This window comes from Antechinus flavipes, chromosome 4 (assembly GCF_016432865.1).
Source record: "Antechinus flavipes isolate AdamAnt ecotype Samford, QLD, Australia chromosome 4, AdamAnt_v2, whole genome shotgun sequence".
Lineage (NCBI taxonomy): Eukaryota > Metazoa > Chordata > Mammalia > Dasyuromorphia > Dasyuridae > Antechinus > Antechinus flavipes.
In genome coordinates, this window is record NC_067401.1 from 459,468,774 (window position 1) to 459,483,469 (window position 14,696).

General features: G+C 57.1%; 1 protein-coding gene across 1 annotated transcript; it reads right to left on the minus strand.

Annotated features, from left to right (window-relative positions):
* Window positions 1-9,529: 9,529 nt before the first annotated feature.
* GADD45A (growth arrest and DNA damage inducible alpha) lies at window positions 9,530-13,111 on the minus strand. Its single transcript, XM_051999460.1, has 4 exons — window positions 12,964-13,111; window positions 12,342-12,443; window positions 11,750-11,984; window positions 9,530-10,226 (listed from the first exon to the last, which is right to left on the minus strand). Exons 1-4 carry the CDS (start codon window positions 13,005-13,007, stop codon window positions 10,113-10,115), a joined length of 495 nt encoding a protein of 164 aa, XP_051855420.1. The 5' UTR covers window positions 13,008-13,111; the 3' UTR covers window positions 9,530-10,112.
* Between the last annotated feature and the right edge of the window lie 1,585 nt (window positions 13,112-14,696).

Sequence of the window (14,696 nt, forward strand, 5' to 3'; positions counted from 1 at the left end):
GGGGCTGACGGATGGAACCGGCACGGCCGGTGGGCCTTTATCTGAGGGCACCGAGGGCAAGGGCATTTCCTCCCGGGAGACCGGCCTTGAGGCCGTAACCCTCTCGCTGCCGCTCTCCCTCTCACTCGGGACCATCCCTCCTCCTGTGTGGTCTGAAGCCTTTCTCCCTGCTTCCGCCCCTGAGGGAGAAGGCCACTTTCCCCGCTATGCTTTGGAGCCTTTCTCCCTGCTTCCGCCCCTGGGGGAGAAGGGCACTTTGAGCACCCGTCCGGGTCCCGGGCAGCCAAGACAATAACTTTCCCCCTTTTCTTCCATCCTGGTGGGGAAGGCGGGCAACACCCAGACTGCGCACATGCCAGCCTCTGCTGGGAGCAAAGGACCCAGGTTCAAATCCCGGCTCTACTCGTTCCGTTTCTGAGCCTCAGTTTCTTATCTATAGAATGGGGCGACAATGTTCACCGAGCTCCTCCCTGAGCCTGTGGCCGTCGGGGGGTGACCGGTGACATTCGGAGACTGGATTTGGGTGAGGGAGGGCCGGGCGCCGGGTCCCGGGGTGAGGGAGGTCCGTGACAACGTTAGTAGCGCCCGTTTATGTCCACGCAGCCCTTCGAGGCTGGCGGCCAGCCCGGCGCGCGTGGTCTCTTGGGAATTCCAGCTCCTGATGCCCCGGGACCTCACGGCCGCCCCGGAGATGGGCGCTGGGATGGACGCCCTTTACCTCTGGGGAAACCAGCCGGGGCAGAGCCGGGCTCGCGCGGCTGATAGAAGTAAAGGCGAACACAAAAGCCGGATTTGAATTCGGGTCCTTCTGAAACCCACGCACCTCTTACTCACTGTCGATGATTGACATGGCCAGCTGGGGGGAGGGGCAGGGACTTTGCGGCAGTTACCCATCTTGCTAAAATTAGTAACTGGGCAATGACAATGGGAAGTGAGACGCTAACAATAGCATTTTTGTAGCCTGCGAGGAATCGCGGAGCACTTTCCTACCGGCCCCTACTACCGCCCCCACGGGAGGGGTGAAGTCACGTGGTAGCAGAAGCAGGATTCGAATCCGGGGCTTGATCTCCAGCCCAGCCCCGTTGCACCGGTTCTTGCGGCCTCTCGGAGGAGAGTAGTGTCCCTTCTTCCCCTCCCCCCCCCAGTGATGTTTATGCTGAGGGGCCCTCCCCGGGCTCAGCCCCTTGGGCCTTTTTGAAGTCCCTAGGGACCCGGTGGCCGCGTGGGGAGGGACCCTGAAACGTCACGGAAGCTCTGTCCCGGTTTCTGCCTCCCGAGAATCAGCGGGTCGCACCTGTGCAGACCGGCTCAGAGCCCGGCCCAGAGCACTCGGGAAGCGCTCCTTGCCCCACCCCTTCTCGGGAAGCCCCCGCCCCCCCGAACTGTTCGGATAATCCCCAGTCCCCCCCGGCTGTCAGCGCCCCGAGGCCGGGCCGATTCCCCCGGCCCTTGATCTCGGCCCCTCCCCCAGAGCCAGCCATCTGCCGAGGCTTTTCAAGCTTCCCAGCACAAGGTCCCTCTCATCTGTCCCCCTTCCTCCCCCCCCCCCCATCTCCTGTGGGCTGACTGCTGGAGAGCTCTCCTGAGAGCGACTCTGCCTCAGTTTCCCATATCCACCTCCTCCAACGGCCCGCCGCTCCCTGCTCCAGAGCCCTGGGGGACGCACCAGCTCCTCTGGCCCGCCACGGGCCGGCCTGATGGCTGCCCCCTGTCCCCTGCTCCTCCCCACCCTGGGAGGCCCTTCGGCCCCTTCCCTTCGCCCAGCGGCCGGCCAGGCTAGGCCCCCCCACCCCCCAAGCGGAGCCGGGAAGGTCCCAGGGCGGCAGCTGCCCCTCCCCCTTAGCATAACCAGCCTTTGCTAGTCTGCGATCATGTGTCAGTCACCCCCCCCCCTCCCCAGGCCCGAGCTCGTGGGAGGGGGCGGTAGCTCTTCCCAGCCCGGCCCTCCCCCTCGGGAAAAGCTTCTTGTTGGATTAGTCGGAGAGTCACAGAATTAGCCCCAAAGGGACCTGTGAGCCCAGGCCTCCGCTGCAATATCAATATCAGCCAACTGGGCAGAGAGGAGAACCAGCTCCCCAAGGCCTTCTGGGGGCCAGGGCCCGGGATCCCGAGCCAGCCTCGTTGCCACTGAACGGCTCCCTCCTTTGTCATCCAGGCGATGCAGAATGAACAGACATGGGGGGGAGCTGGGTTCAAGAACCCCCTTCCCTGTGACCCGGGTCAGTCACTGAAACCCGCTCCCCCCTCTGTCAAGTGAGCCTCCCCAGCTCCACGTGCAAGAGTCCACCTACCTTCCAGAGTCCTTCACAGGGAGCTGCTCCGGCCTCGTCAGCCCCCCCCCCCCCAACACACACACACACGGGCTTGCTTTGAACAACCCTCTCCCACCCCTGGATCCAAGAGAAGGCACTGGCCCAGAGTCCCAGAGCTGCAAAGGGCAGGCTTGCACCCCAGAGCCTCTGACTCCAGCCTCCTTTCAGGGAGTCTGCACCATCCCCATCTATGCTCTATGTCGTCGCTGGAAGACCCAGGGGGAGGTGGGGAGCGGGGCTCCAGCCTTCACTGCTCCCCTGGGGCCTTGCTGAGCCTGGAAGGGACCCTGGCCGGTCTCCCCCTTTTACAACCAAGGGCCTTCCCCCGGGCTCCCCAAGTGGGGGAGTGGGGTCTTGATCCCCGGTGTCCAACCCCAAAGCCAGTGTCCTGGTCACTGCCACAAGGACAAAGACACCAGTTTTTGACTTAAAAGCTCTGCAGAGCGCTTGCTAAAGAAAGCCTTTTGTCCTCACAACAGGCACAATTTTTAAAATCCCCATTTCCCAGAGGAGAAAACCGAGGCAGAGAGAGGTTAACCAGCCAGCTGGGAAGTATCTGAGGCTGGATTCGAACTCCGGCCCGGGGCAGCTTCTGCTGTCCCAAATCCAGTGTGCCAGCGGCGGTGCCCCTGGGATGTGCCGGCGGCAGTGCCCGCAAGCAGGACCAGGCAGGGGGGCAGGAAGAGCTTCCGGGGGACGCGGTGACCTTGGACAAGTCCCCTGGACGTCGGAGGGTGAGAGGAGACGGAGCTCTCCGAGAACGGAGACGTCCGTGGGGCTTCCCGGGCCCCGCTGGCCCCGCCCGGCCGGCCCCAAACGTCGGACCAGAAGGCCCCGAGCTCGGGACGCCGAGTGAGAGAAGGCTCTGTACTCGGCAACGTGTAATTATGGGCTTCTCAAAGCTATTTAAAGAATGACTTCCCGACGTTTCTGCTACCGAATCATCAGCAGGACAAGAGCACGGGCCGAGGGGGAGGGGAGGGTGCCCAGGGAGAGCCCCGCGGCCGAGGCCCCGCCCCTCCCGGCTCTAGAACGCGGGACCAGCCTCCCTGCCTAATCCCAGGAGGCTGCGGACCGCCCTGGGCTTTACCTTCCTCTTCCCCAGTGTGGTCCCGCAGTTATTCAGCAAGTGTTTAATAAGTGCGCACTAAGGGGGAGTTACATTGGGGGGGGGGGTCTTGGCTGAGAGAACCAGAAAGAGGGGGTCTCCATGCCCACTGCTGGCTCTCCATTATGTGCGTCAGAGGCAAGTGCTAAAGGTGAGCCATTGAAGGCCGGATGGAGCTTCTCCGGAGGAGAGCAAGGTTTTGTCTCAGACCTCAGAACTCGGCGGAGATGGTGGCCCTGGGTTCAAATCCCGCCCAGCCACTTCCTCCCCGGGTGCTCGTGGGCATTCATAGCAATAGCCAGCCTTTAGCTGGGCTTTAAGGCTTGCAAGGGGCTCTTGCAAGAGCAAGAGTGCATTTGAGGGGGTGAGGGAAGTCTCTTCATGAACCTCAATTGTTTCATCTGTAAAAAGGGGTGCAGGTGGCCGCCCAGGTCCCTTCCAGGCCCTCAGCGACAGCCCAGTCCTATTTCTTACTTTTCCAGGGCCTGGTGAGCCAGGAGCGACTGGAGGCCGGCCTCCCAGCAGCCTCTTATCTGCCCTAGATTAGCCGGAATCAGCTTCCCTCTTCCCCAGAGCTGACTGGAAATCTCCCTTGCTTTCCCGCTTCCCCCTCCAGGCAGGCTCAGTGGGGCCAGGCTCTCCCTCCCTCCCTTCCTCCCTCCCCCCTCCCTCCCCACGCTGGATTCCCTGCCGTGCCCTGGGGGGTTTCTCCTCCTCTGATCCCCCAATCCCCGCAGGAGCAGCTTGGGCATGGAGAACGGCTCCCCCCCAAAAACAGGCTTGTGGTTCATCCCTGTGCACCCCCAGCAAAGAAATGCACATTCCGGGGAGGCTGGAGACAGCCCCGGTTCTCCCTGGAGTAGTGGGGGGGGCTAAGGGAGCAGATTGGGGGCTGCTAAAGGAGCAGATTGGGGGGTTGCTAAGGGAGCAAATTGGGGGGGCTGTTAAGGGAACAGATTGGGGGGAGCTGTTAAGGGAGCAGATTGGGGGGGCTGCTAAGGGAGCAGATTGGGGGGCTGCTAAGGGAGCAGATTGGGGGGGCTGCTAAGGGAGCAGATTGGGGGGGCTGCTAAGGGAGCAGATTGGGGGCTGCTAAGGGAGCAGATTGGGGGGGCTGCTAAGGGAGCAGATTGGGGGGGCCTGCTAAGCAGACTGGGGAGCTGAGCAGAGACGGGTGCAGACTGAGCAAGAAGGAAGGAAGCAGGATGGATGAGGACAGGGAAGGGGAAACTGAGCCCAGCTCTCCCTTCTTGGTCTCAGCTGGCCATGTATGTAGGGAATCTTTTAAAAATGCAGTTCAAGGCAATCCAAGGAGGCCAGATTAGGGGATCTCCAGGCCCGCGTCGAGTCTAGCGCCCTCTCTGCAAAAATGGCAGTCAGCATTTCTCGGCCCTTATCACCGCTCCTCCTGTATCTCCCTGCATGTGCAAAGAATGAAAATAAGAAGGGGGAGCCAGACTCTAGTCAGGGACTGATAAGGAGCCGCCCTTTGCCGAGCCTGAGGTCCGGGAGGCCCCCAACTGGGCAGCCTGGAGCACCTGTACCTGGGACAGACACCTCAGACAGATGGCAAAGACCTACAGCCTCCCTCCCCGGGCTTGGGGAGGCCTGGCTGCAGCCCCAAACCTCCAAGGCCTCCTCTCCTAACTCCAGAGTGATTCACAGGTGTGCCCCCCAGGAAGTCTGGGAACACCCCAGGGCCGCTGAGCCTTCTTCTTGGCATCCCCTGGGCTTGGCAAAGGGACGTGCTGGCCCCGGAACCCTCTTAATAAAGGCATGCTGATTGAGGGTGCAGGGACATCAACAGAAGGTAGAAATGGCACGAGGGGGGGTGGGCCACCGATCCCTTTAGAAATGGCCCCTGGGGGAATCTGTCTGGAGGGGTTTCTTTGGGGAGTTTTCTTGGGGGACAGAATTTTTTTAAATTAATGAATAAATAAATTTTAAAAGATTTAAGTTTACTGACTTGGGAGCCAGGACGCCTTGGTCTCAAACCTTTCCCTTCTTACCTGTCCCACTGGTGTACCCCAGAGATTTGGGCCCTACTTTGAGCCTCAGTTTCCTCCTGGATAAAATGAGGGGGTGAGGTAGACCAGCTGACCTCAGGGGTCCCTCCTTGCCTAAATCAGTGATGCTTTGGGGTCACAGGTCTCTAAACTAAATTATTATTATTAAATTACAGTCTCTGAGGACAGATACACCTCCGTGGCCTCCTCTGCTTCTGTCCCCATGATCTGTTGCCCCCTTAGCAGATCTTAATTCTTAACAAAAGTCTGACTGCAGCCCAAGGGCAGCCAGGTGGCTCAGTGGATGGAGCTCTGGCCTCTCACTGGACATTTAACCCTATCTGCCTCAGTTTCCTATGGCCAACCACTCCAGTATGTCTGCCAAATGGGGTCACCCAGAGCAGAGTCACCCCCTTTCATCCAAGACATTTTCCGTCTTGACGAAGAAGCCCCATTGAAGGCCAGAACCGGGGTAGCAGCAGTTCCTGCCCAGGGGATTTCAGATTTAGGATCATGCCTTTCCCAAGGCTTTTATTCCAGCAAAGTCTTCTTGGACCAAGCTGGAGAGACTTGGAGAAGCTCCCAGCCCCAGGGACCAGCAACGCCCCTCTTGTCGGTACTTGGGAAACCCTGTCCTCTGCAGAGGCTCCTCCAGGGCACAGACCGTCTTTCATTAAGACACGTTTTTGGATTGGATCCCATTAAAAATAGGAGATTAACCCGAAGCATTAATGCTGCATCACCCACCAGGGGAAAGTGCTACGGGACTGATTGGGGCTTGTTTACAATCCACCACTAATTAGGAATTGGGGTCCCGACTTGGGTTCCCAGCCCGAATTAAAAAGGGAGAAGGGCTTAAGTGGCCGGGACGCCCCTCAGCTTTGGGCAATGATTTTCGGAGCGACAGCCCGAGATAGGCAATCTTTTGTGGCCGTGTTTACCATCTGCTGGCTGGAGGAGATTACTCGGGGCTGGGAGTCTCCTCAGCTCTTACTAGGAAATAGGAGGACGAGTGCCGAACTGAAAGAAATTTAAAAAGCATTACTGTTGTAACAATCCTTAAACAAACCGGCCCAAATACAAAAATGGCAAATACTGTCTTTTCTAAGCAACGATTTATAAAGCCTTAATTTCTCCTCTGAGCTATTCAGGGTAACTTTATGATTGCAGGATCGAGTCCTGGGTTCAAGTTCTGAGTCAGACATATCCTAGCAGTATGACCCTAGACAAATCACTTACGCTGTATGTACTTTGTCGTTGGCTCGTTTTCTCTGCTATCCCAAGACGACTTCCTGGGTCAGAGATGTTGCTTTTGCCTTATGCCTGGTACACAGTAGGTGCTTAGCGCTCTGTGTGATGTATGTATTTGTTGATATGATTCCCCTCCGGTCTTTGGGCATCTCTCTAAGCCTGAAAGCAGGGGCAGTGTAGCAAGACCATTGGCTTTTTCTTTGTCTCCTTTTTCTTTTTTCTATTTTGTAATTTGTTTTAAAAAAATAAATACATAAAAAAAGAAAGACCATTGGCTTTTTCTATTTTTTTTCCTTTTTTTCTGTTTTGCATTTGAGTTTTAACTTGATCCATTAAAAAACAAAAAAAGAAAGACCATTGGCTTTGGTATCTGAGCTCTGCCTTTCCTTAGCTGTGACTTGGGACCCATTTCCTCACCTCCCTGGGGGTAGCTCTGAGGTCTCATCTACCTCCAAATCTGGATCCCACCAAGATGAATAATTGGCCTTGGGCGATGGATTTTCCACACTGGGATTGCCCTACCATGAAATCCGGGCTCTAGATAAGAAAAATGAAATGTCTTGCTCCCCGGCACACACACACACACCTTCCACCCCTACAGGGAACACCGCCTTGGGGGAAAGGCCCTTCCACATTAAACATGGAGCCTGCTCGATTTAGTCATAGGTTAAAAACGTCAGCTGCTTTATTTACTTATGGCCTTAATCACCTGGGAATAAGTAAACTGCAAGAAACCGCCGGGATACCCCAAGCACCAGCTCTGGGTATGACCCTGTACTAATTGAGTTTACGATCAACAGAAGAAAGCCTGCTTTACAGCAGATGTGAGCCGTAGAAACATGTGCACGGGGGAGGGGAGCAGCGCAGGCCCAAGTTTTTGCTGATGTTGCAGGGGGGCGGGGAGGCGGGGGCCTGGCGGGGAGCTGCTGTTTGCTGGCGAGTCCCAGCTCCTCAAGCTTTTTTTTTTTTTTTTTTTTTTTTTTTGAGGGAAAAGAAGCCGAGAGACATAGGTTGGGCAATGGGGGAAAGACTATTCCACAAGGCGACAGCCGCCTTTGGCTGAAGTATTCAGCAGCCCAAGCTCACACCCACCCTGGGGCTAACTGGGAAACTCGGTCAGCTTCGGGAGGTATTCTCTAGCATCATTTTGGATGAGCTGAGAGCCCAGATAGGTTCCGAAGTTGTTCTTTTGCATCAGTTGAACTAGCTCAGAGCTCAATTAGGTTCCAGTTATCTTGTAACTTTGGACTGACTCAGAGCTCAGTTAGGTCCAGAGTTGTTTTGCATCTTTGGACTAGCTCAGAGCTCAGGTTCGGGAGTTGTTCCTTTGCACCAGTGGGATTAGCTCACAGTACCATTAGGTTCCAGAATTGTTTTGTATCTTTGGACTAGCTCAGAGCTCAGTTAGGTTGGGGCTGTTCTTTTGCACCAGTGGGATTAGCTCAGAGCTCAATTATTTTCTAGAGTTGCTTTGTATCTTTGGACTTGACTCAGCGCTCATGTTCGGGAGTTGTTCTTTTGCACCGGTAGAATTAGCTCAGAGCTCAATTAGGTTCCAGAGTTATTTTATATCCTTGGACTGACTCTGAGCTCAGTTAGGTTGGGGAGTTGTTCTTTTGTATCAATTGGATTAACTCAGAGCTCATGTTCGGGAGTTGTTCTTTTGCACTGGTAGAATTAGCTCAGAGCTCAATTAGGTTCCAGAGTTATTTTATATCCTTGGACTGACTCTGAGCTCAGTTAGGTTGGGGAGTTGTTCTTTTGTATCAATTGGATTAACTCAGAGCTCATGTTCGGGAGTTGTTCTTTTGCATCAGTCGCATTAGCTCAGAGCTCAAATTAGGTTCCAGAGTTGTTTTGAATCTTTGGACTTGACTCAGAGTTCAGTTAGGTTGGGGCTGTTCTTTTGCAGCAGTGGATTAGCTCAGAGCTCAATTAGTTTCTAGAGTTGCTTTGTATCTTTGGACTGACTCAGAGCTCAGTTAGGCTGGGGAATTGTTCTTTTGCATCACTTGGATTAGCTCAGAGCTCAATTAGGTTCGGGAGCTGTTTTGTATCTTTGCACTAGCTCAGAGCTCAGGTAGGTTGGGGAGCTGTTCTGTTGCACCAGTTGGATTAGCTCAGAGCTCAGGTTGGGGACCTGCTCTTTTTGCATCAATTGGATTAGCTCAGGGCTCAGTTAGGTTCTAGAGTTGTTTTCTATCTTTGGACTAGCTCAGAGCTCAGGTTGGGGAGTTGTTCTTTTGCACCAGTTGGACTAGCAAGGGCTCCCAGAGATTCGGAAGTCATCCTTTTGCATCAGTTTGGACTAGCTCCAATAGGTTCGGGAGCTCTGAGCTCCATCAGGTTCCGAAGGGATTGTCTAGCACCAGTTTGCATGAGCTCAGTGCTCGGTCAGATTCGGGAGTCGTTCTCTAGTGTCAGTTTGGATCCGCTCACCTCTATTCCCCAAACCCGGTGGAGATCTGGGGGCTTAAGTCTTTCCAATTCTAATCTTCCTCCCTCCTCCTCCCCCAGCACATATAATTTAACCAAAGCCCCTGTAGCCCATGCATACAGCTGCTAGGGCGGAGGGCGGCTGATCTGGAAGCAGTTGCTGCAGGGCCCAGAAATCCCAGAAATCCTCGCCAGGGCCACCCGTAGGCCCTAATGTTCCCGAGATAAGCCAACCCTGCAACCGGCGAGATTAAGCCCAGAGCTAGAGCCGGAAGTCCTGTACTTAGCTACTTTTTCAAAGATACAACCCTCACCCCTCCCCTCCTCCTCCTCTTCGGGTTGGAGCTGGGGGGAGGAGTTGACTCTCTCTCCCCCAGCAAAAATCCAGTAAACAAAAACCAAGTCCAAAACATGAATAGTGCAATTACTCTATACCAGTTTATTGCAGGTACTGTATTCCAAAAATGTATCGCATAAATAACCTTTCATGTCATAAAATAACTTAGTACAATTCATAATAAAACTCCAAGATTTTAAACATCCCATCAAAATACAATAAAATACGGTTTTTAAAATATAATTATCCCCTTTGCTCTTTCATTTGAAGGGCATATAAACCAAAAAAATACCCAAACTACTGCTGTACATTTAAACTGCATCAATGCATATTTGGTTTATCGCAATGTAACTCAACCATCCTAAATGAATACATTTTTTTTCCCCCTTCCAGCATGGTTCTTTGCCAATTTGAGTTTTATGTTTTTGGTTCCTTTTGACTTTCACTTGTTTCCAAACAGCTTTCTGTCTTCAATCTCTTCTCTTTCCCTCTGCAAAGTCATCAATCTCCGGTCCCCAAGAACTGTAGTTGGACTCAGTCAGCCTACTGGACATCAATTTCTGTAATCCTTGCATCAATGTAGGGAGTAACTGTTTGAGTAACTACAAAGGGATTTCAAAACTTCAGTGCAACTGGACTCGGTTACTTTCAGTGGGAGGCCATCACCGTTCCGGGAGGTTAATCACTGGGACCCACTGATCCATGTATCGGCTTTCCCGGCAGAAACATATAAGTTGACTCAAGGCCGGATCCTTCCATTGAGAGGAATGTGGATTCTGGAAAGAAATGGAATCCTTTCATTAAGTCCTGAATGTTTTCAGCAAATTATTATCTTATTAGTGCTTTGTAAAACTTATTCATAGCATCATGTTGTTCCGAATAATGGGATGGTATTCGGGGCTAATAACAGTAGGAATGCTTTTATTTCAAAACCGGAGATGCATTTGTGAAACCCCGGCTTGCTAAGAATAACCATGACATTGGTGTGAGGGGGAAGAACCTGGAAAGGTCTATTTCCTCCAGAGTCCCAGTAAGTTAACATCAGGCCGGAGGGGGTGGTAGCCACGACTCCACGACTCTCCGCCCACCCTGCTGCCTCGCAGGGGTTACTAGGGGAAACTCCCAGATGCCTTCATTCTCAGGGGGCTTCCAGGCGGAGGGGAAATCCAGAAGTGGAAGGCGAAGCTGGCCTCCGCTCCCTCCACTCCCAGCTCCAGCCTGCCTTACAAAATACTACCTAAATATCCGCCAGCATTATGCTTTTCCTGGAGCGGATCCAAGCAACGCAGAGGTCAAGTCGGGCAGAGAGTTGGGCCAGAGTGATAAGTATCTGTCCATATGAATGAGCTTCTTTTACACAACAAGAGCTGGGGCCCGAGCACTAGGTGGTCCCTCCTTTTGCACATGAAAGCCGAGCTGGCGGGGCCGGGGCCGGGGCCTGTGAGGGGCCTATTTTTCTTGTCACCCAAGGCACCTGGAGACGTGTTCCCGGCCTCGGTTAGGGACTGGGGAGAGAGCGGCCCCACGCATGAGTTCACACATTCAAAGCATTAGCTCCGTTTCCTAATAGTCAAGCTGCATACCTGCTTCCTGCACTTAAGAAAGGGGGGGTGGAGGGGAAGTGACTCTAAGACGAGCCAGCCAAAGGCCGAGCTGTTTACTCACCGGCCAGCTTTCAAAACAGTGGTATTTAAAAGGCCCCAAATAAGTGGAAAGCAGCCCTTTCCCAGATCAAGGGGGGGGGGGGGTGATGTTACTGTTCCAGCTCCAAATTTCTACTCCTCTGATCTTTACCTCGCAACTCCAACTCCAACAGGCATCGAGGTTTAAAACAACACAGCCCTTTTTCAAAAAATGCAAGTTTTCAGGGAAATTTTCCACTGTCCTCCCCAATGGATTTCCAGGGAATTAGCAACGTCTGCCCCTTCCCTCCCCTCCGCGGCGAGCCTATTAATAGCTCGGACTGGCAGAGAATGGAGGTGACTCCTTAATGAGGGGGAGCCAGGAATTTATTTGGCTTTATCTAATCGGCGCTGCTAAAGAATTAGTCACGGGAGGGAGGGAGGGAGGCTGGGGCAGACAGATGGAGGCTGCGAGCTCGGGGTGCTGACTCATGCCCAGCCGGGACCTCTCCCGACAGGCCTGGGAAGCAGCAAACCTGTCGGGGCATGTTCCGGACCGGGAAAGTCTGGATGACGAAACCGGCCCCTTTCGGTTGAAAGTCCGGCCGGCCTTCTCGGCGGGGCAAAGTCGAGCCCCCTCCCCCCGGCGTCGGCCGCCCCTCCCCCTGCGCGCTCACCGTCACCAGGACGCAGTGCAGGTCGGGCGGCTGCTCGGCCCCCGCGGCGGCCGCCGCGCCCCCGGTCCCCAGCAGCAGCAGCTCGGCCAGGCGCCCGGGGTTGCTGACCCGCAGGATGTTGATGTCATTCTCGCAGCAGAAGGCCTGGATGAGGGTGAAGTGGATCTGCAGGGCCACGTCGCGATCGTCATCCTCGTCGGCGGCCAGCAGGCACAGCACCACGTTGTCGGGGTCCCTGCAGCCGGGGAGGGGGCGCGAGGCCGTCAGGGGCCGGGGGAGCCCCGCGTGCACCCGCCCCCCCCCCAGGGCACCCGCGCGGAGCTCCGGGACGCGCACACACACACGCAGGCGAGCGCGGAGCACGGCCGCGGCGCCCACGCCAGCTCCCTGACGCAGGTACACGCGTGCACACACGCAGGACTCGCGCACACACGCATGCACCGAGCCGCCCTATCACGGAAAGACGCCGAGATAGGGGAGTTCGCGAAAGCAGAGGTCCCGGGAAAGTAAACAAGCGGGGATCCCCAAAGTGGGGCGCGCGGGGGGAGAGCGGGGGGACTGGACAGGTGCGCGCCGCCCCCAATCCACTTACACGTTGAGCAGTTTGGCCGCCTCGTAGACCCCCACCGTGATGCTTCGCTGACTCAGGGCTTTGCTGAGAACTTCTTCGAGGGCGTCCCCGACCTTGTCCATCCTGACAGTGGGCACAAGAGACGCGGGGCCGTCAGTCACCCCGCGGGGGCGCGTCTAGTCCTGCGCCCCCTCCCCACGCCCCTGCACATAATTCCCCGGCCAGACTGCCTCTCGGGCTCCGCGGGGGGACACGGGGTGCCCGCGGGGCGCAGCTGCACGCCAACTTCTGCAAGCGCCCACCCACGCAAGCATGTCCGGGTCCACACACGCACTGGCCCAGGGAGAAAAGTGCCATTTCCCCACTCGCTGCTCTCCCCCCCATCCCCGCCCCGGGGACACTTCCTGTCCTGGGAGCTCAACCCACACCCCAAGCTGCAAACCGCAGAAGCCGCCGGCGGGAGGGGGCGGGGGGCCCGCTCCGGCCGCACCGGACTGGGCTCCCAGCCCCTCCTCCCAGCTGGTTGCCCGCCCGGACGCCCCTCACCTTCCGTTCCCCCGGCGCTCCAGGCAAGGGGGGGTCCCCTCCCGGCAGCACCGCCCGCAGCCCCCCGGCCCCTTCCCAGAGAGGGCAGCCTGCTCACCCTTCAGTTTTCTGTTCTCCGGCCGCGAATTCTTCCAAAGTCATATTGCACTGGCAGGTCCCGTCCCAGTCCCCCTCCCCTCCCCCCGCAGCGCGGCGCGCGCCGCAGCAGCTGCCGCCCGGGTCCCCGGGGCCCCGGCTCGGCGCTGTCCTCCTCCGGGGAGCCGTGCACCGGCACCGCAGCTAGGGCAGCGGCTCCGCCGGCTCGCGCCCGCGCTCCAGCCGGGCCGCCCCCGGGCCGCCCCCTCCCCGCCGCCGGCGGATCGCAGGCTCCCTAACCCACTAGCCCCTTCGGGCCGCACCACCCGACTGCAGCTGCCCCACAGCCAGTGAAGGACAAAGAGCCCGGCTCGCCGGAGTTATCCTACCGACACTCAGCCAACCAGCTCCTTCCTCATTTGCATATGACGGGCCTATTGGAAGATGCAAATCAACCCTTTCGGGCAATTTGACCTTCGCGCCGAGGATCCGCCGGGGAGAGAAAGCCCAGCGGAAGGGGGCGGGGCCCTAAGGAGGTGGGGCCAAGGGAGCCGAAGGCCTCGGGAAGAGGTGGGGAGCACCGCTGCCTCGGCCTTCCCATTGGTCCCGGGAGGCTCGGGAGGCGGGGTCCGAGAGCGGGGTGGGATTTGTCGATTGAAGTGCCGCCTCGGAGGCTTCAGGTGTCTAGCTGGCCGGCGCACGTTTTTCTTCAGGGCTGCTCTCCTTCCCTTTTGTTTGCAATGCTGGTTCCCAAAAGCTCTCTGCGGGGCTCCTGCCTCCCCCCTCCCGCAGTTATTAGCTAGGGCAGGTCCCATGTGAAAGAAAGAGGGGGACGGCCAGCCCTGCGCCTGGGCTCTCTGGGCCGGTCTGGGCGAGGGCGCTTATTCCTGGGGCGCTGATTCGGGGCCACGGGGCTGCGAGGGCTTATTCTGGGAAGGGAGCGAGGGCTGCAGCGCGCCGAGGGGCAGAGCCCCCGGGCCCGTCCGGGGGCGCTGCAGGGCGGGGGCCAGCTCCCTTCCGGGCAGGGAGGGGGCCGCCCAGCTGCCGGGCTTGTAACCCTAGAGCGGAGGGCCATGTGCACGGGAAGCTGCAGGCGGCGGGGCCCCGCGCCGGGCCGGGCCAGCCCAGGGCGCCTCTGGCCTTGCAAGCTCCCTCCCGCCGGCTGCGGCAGCCCAGCCCTGCCCGGACAAACGCACGGCACACCGAGTCCCCGGGGCCGTGTGAACTCCGATCTCGCGCTGCCCCTGCGGGGGGGTGGGGGGGCGCACGCGCACGGGCACACACGGGCAAGTGCCCATTATCTCGGTCAATTATTGACACCGCCGGTGCTGAATCACGAAACGGTGGGACATTTCTAGTCATCCGCTCAAGTTTCACCTTGGTGAAGTGGGGAGCCTGGGGGAGGGGCGGGCTGGCTGGGACCTGACTCACGGCACTTACACAGATTGTTTATATAATAATAATAACTGGAAAGTTGGGCGGCTAATGTCAGGGGGCATTTTTATGGTGCTCTGAGGTTTGCAAAACACGTACATGATCTACTTTGATCCACCGGGAATAACCCTGGAAGATGGGTGCGCTTATGATACCCATTTTACAGAGGAGCCAACTGAGGCTGGGAGAGGAAGGGACTTGCCCAGAGTGGCCCAGCTGAGAAGCGTCAAGGGTGGAACGTGACCCCCGTCTCAATAAGATCGGTGAGCACTAAGTCACTGAGGAAGGACTCTGCAGGGAGGGACACCTGTCATGTTGATT

Bases quoted from the DNA above. Each gene is read 5' to 3' on its own strand.
- GADD45A (XM_051999460.1), bottom strand. From the start codon at position 13,007: ATGACTTTGGAAGAATTCGCGGCCGGAGAACAGAAAACTGAAGG. The intron at 12,444-12,963 runs GTGAGCAGGCTG...GCCCACTGTCAG, and splicing joins GGAGAACAGAAAACTGAAGG to GATGGACAAGGTCGGGGACG. The intron at 10,227-11,749 runs GTGAGCGCGCAG...ATTTCTTTCCAG, and splicing joins TGCACTGCGTCCTGGTGACG to AATCCACATTCCTCTCAATG.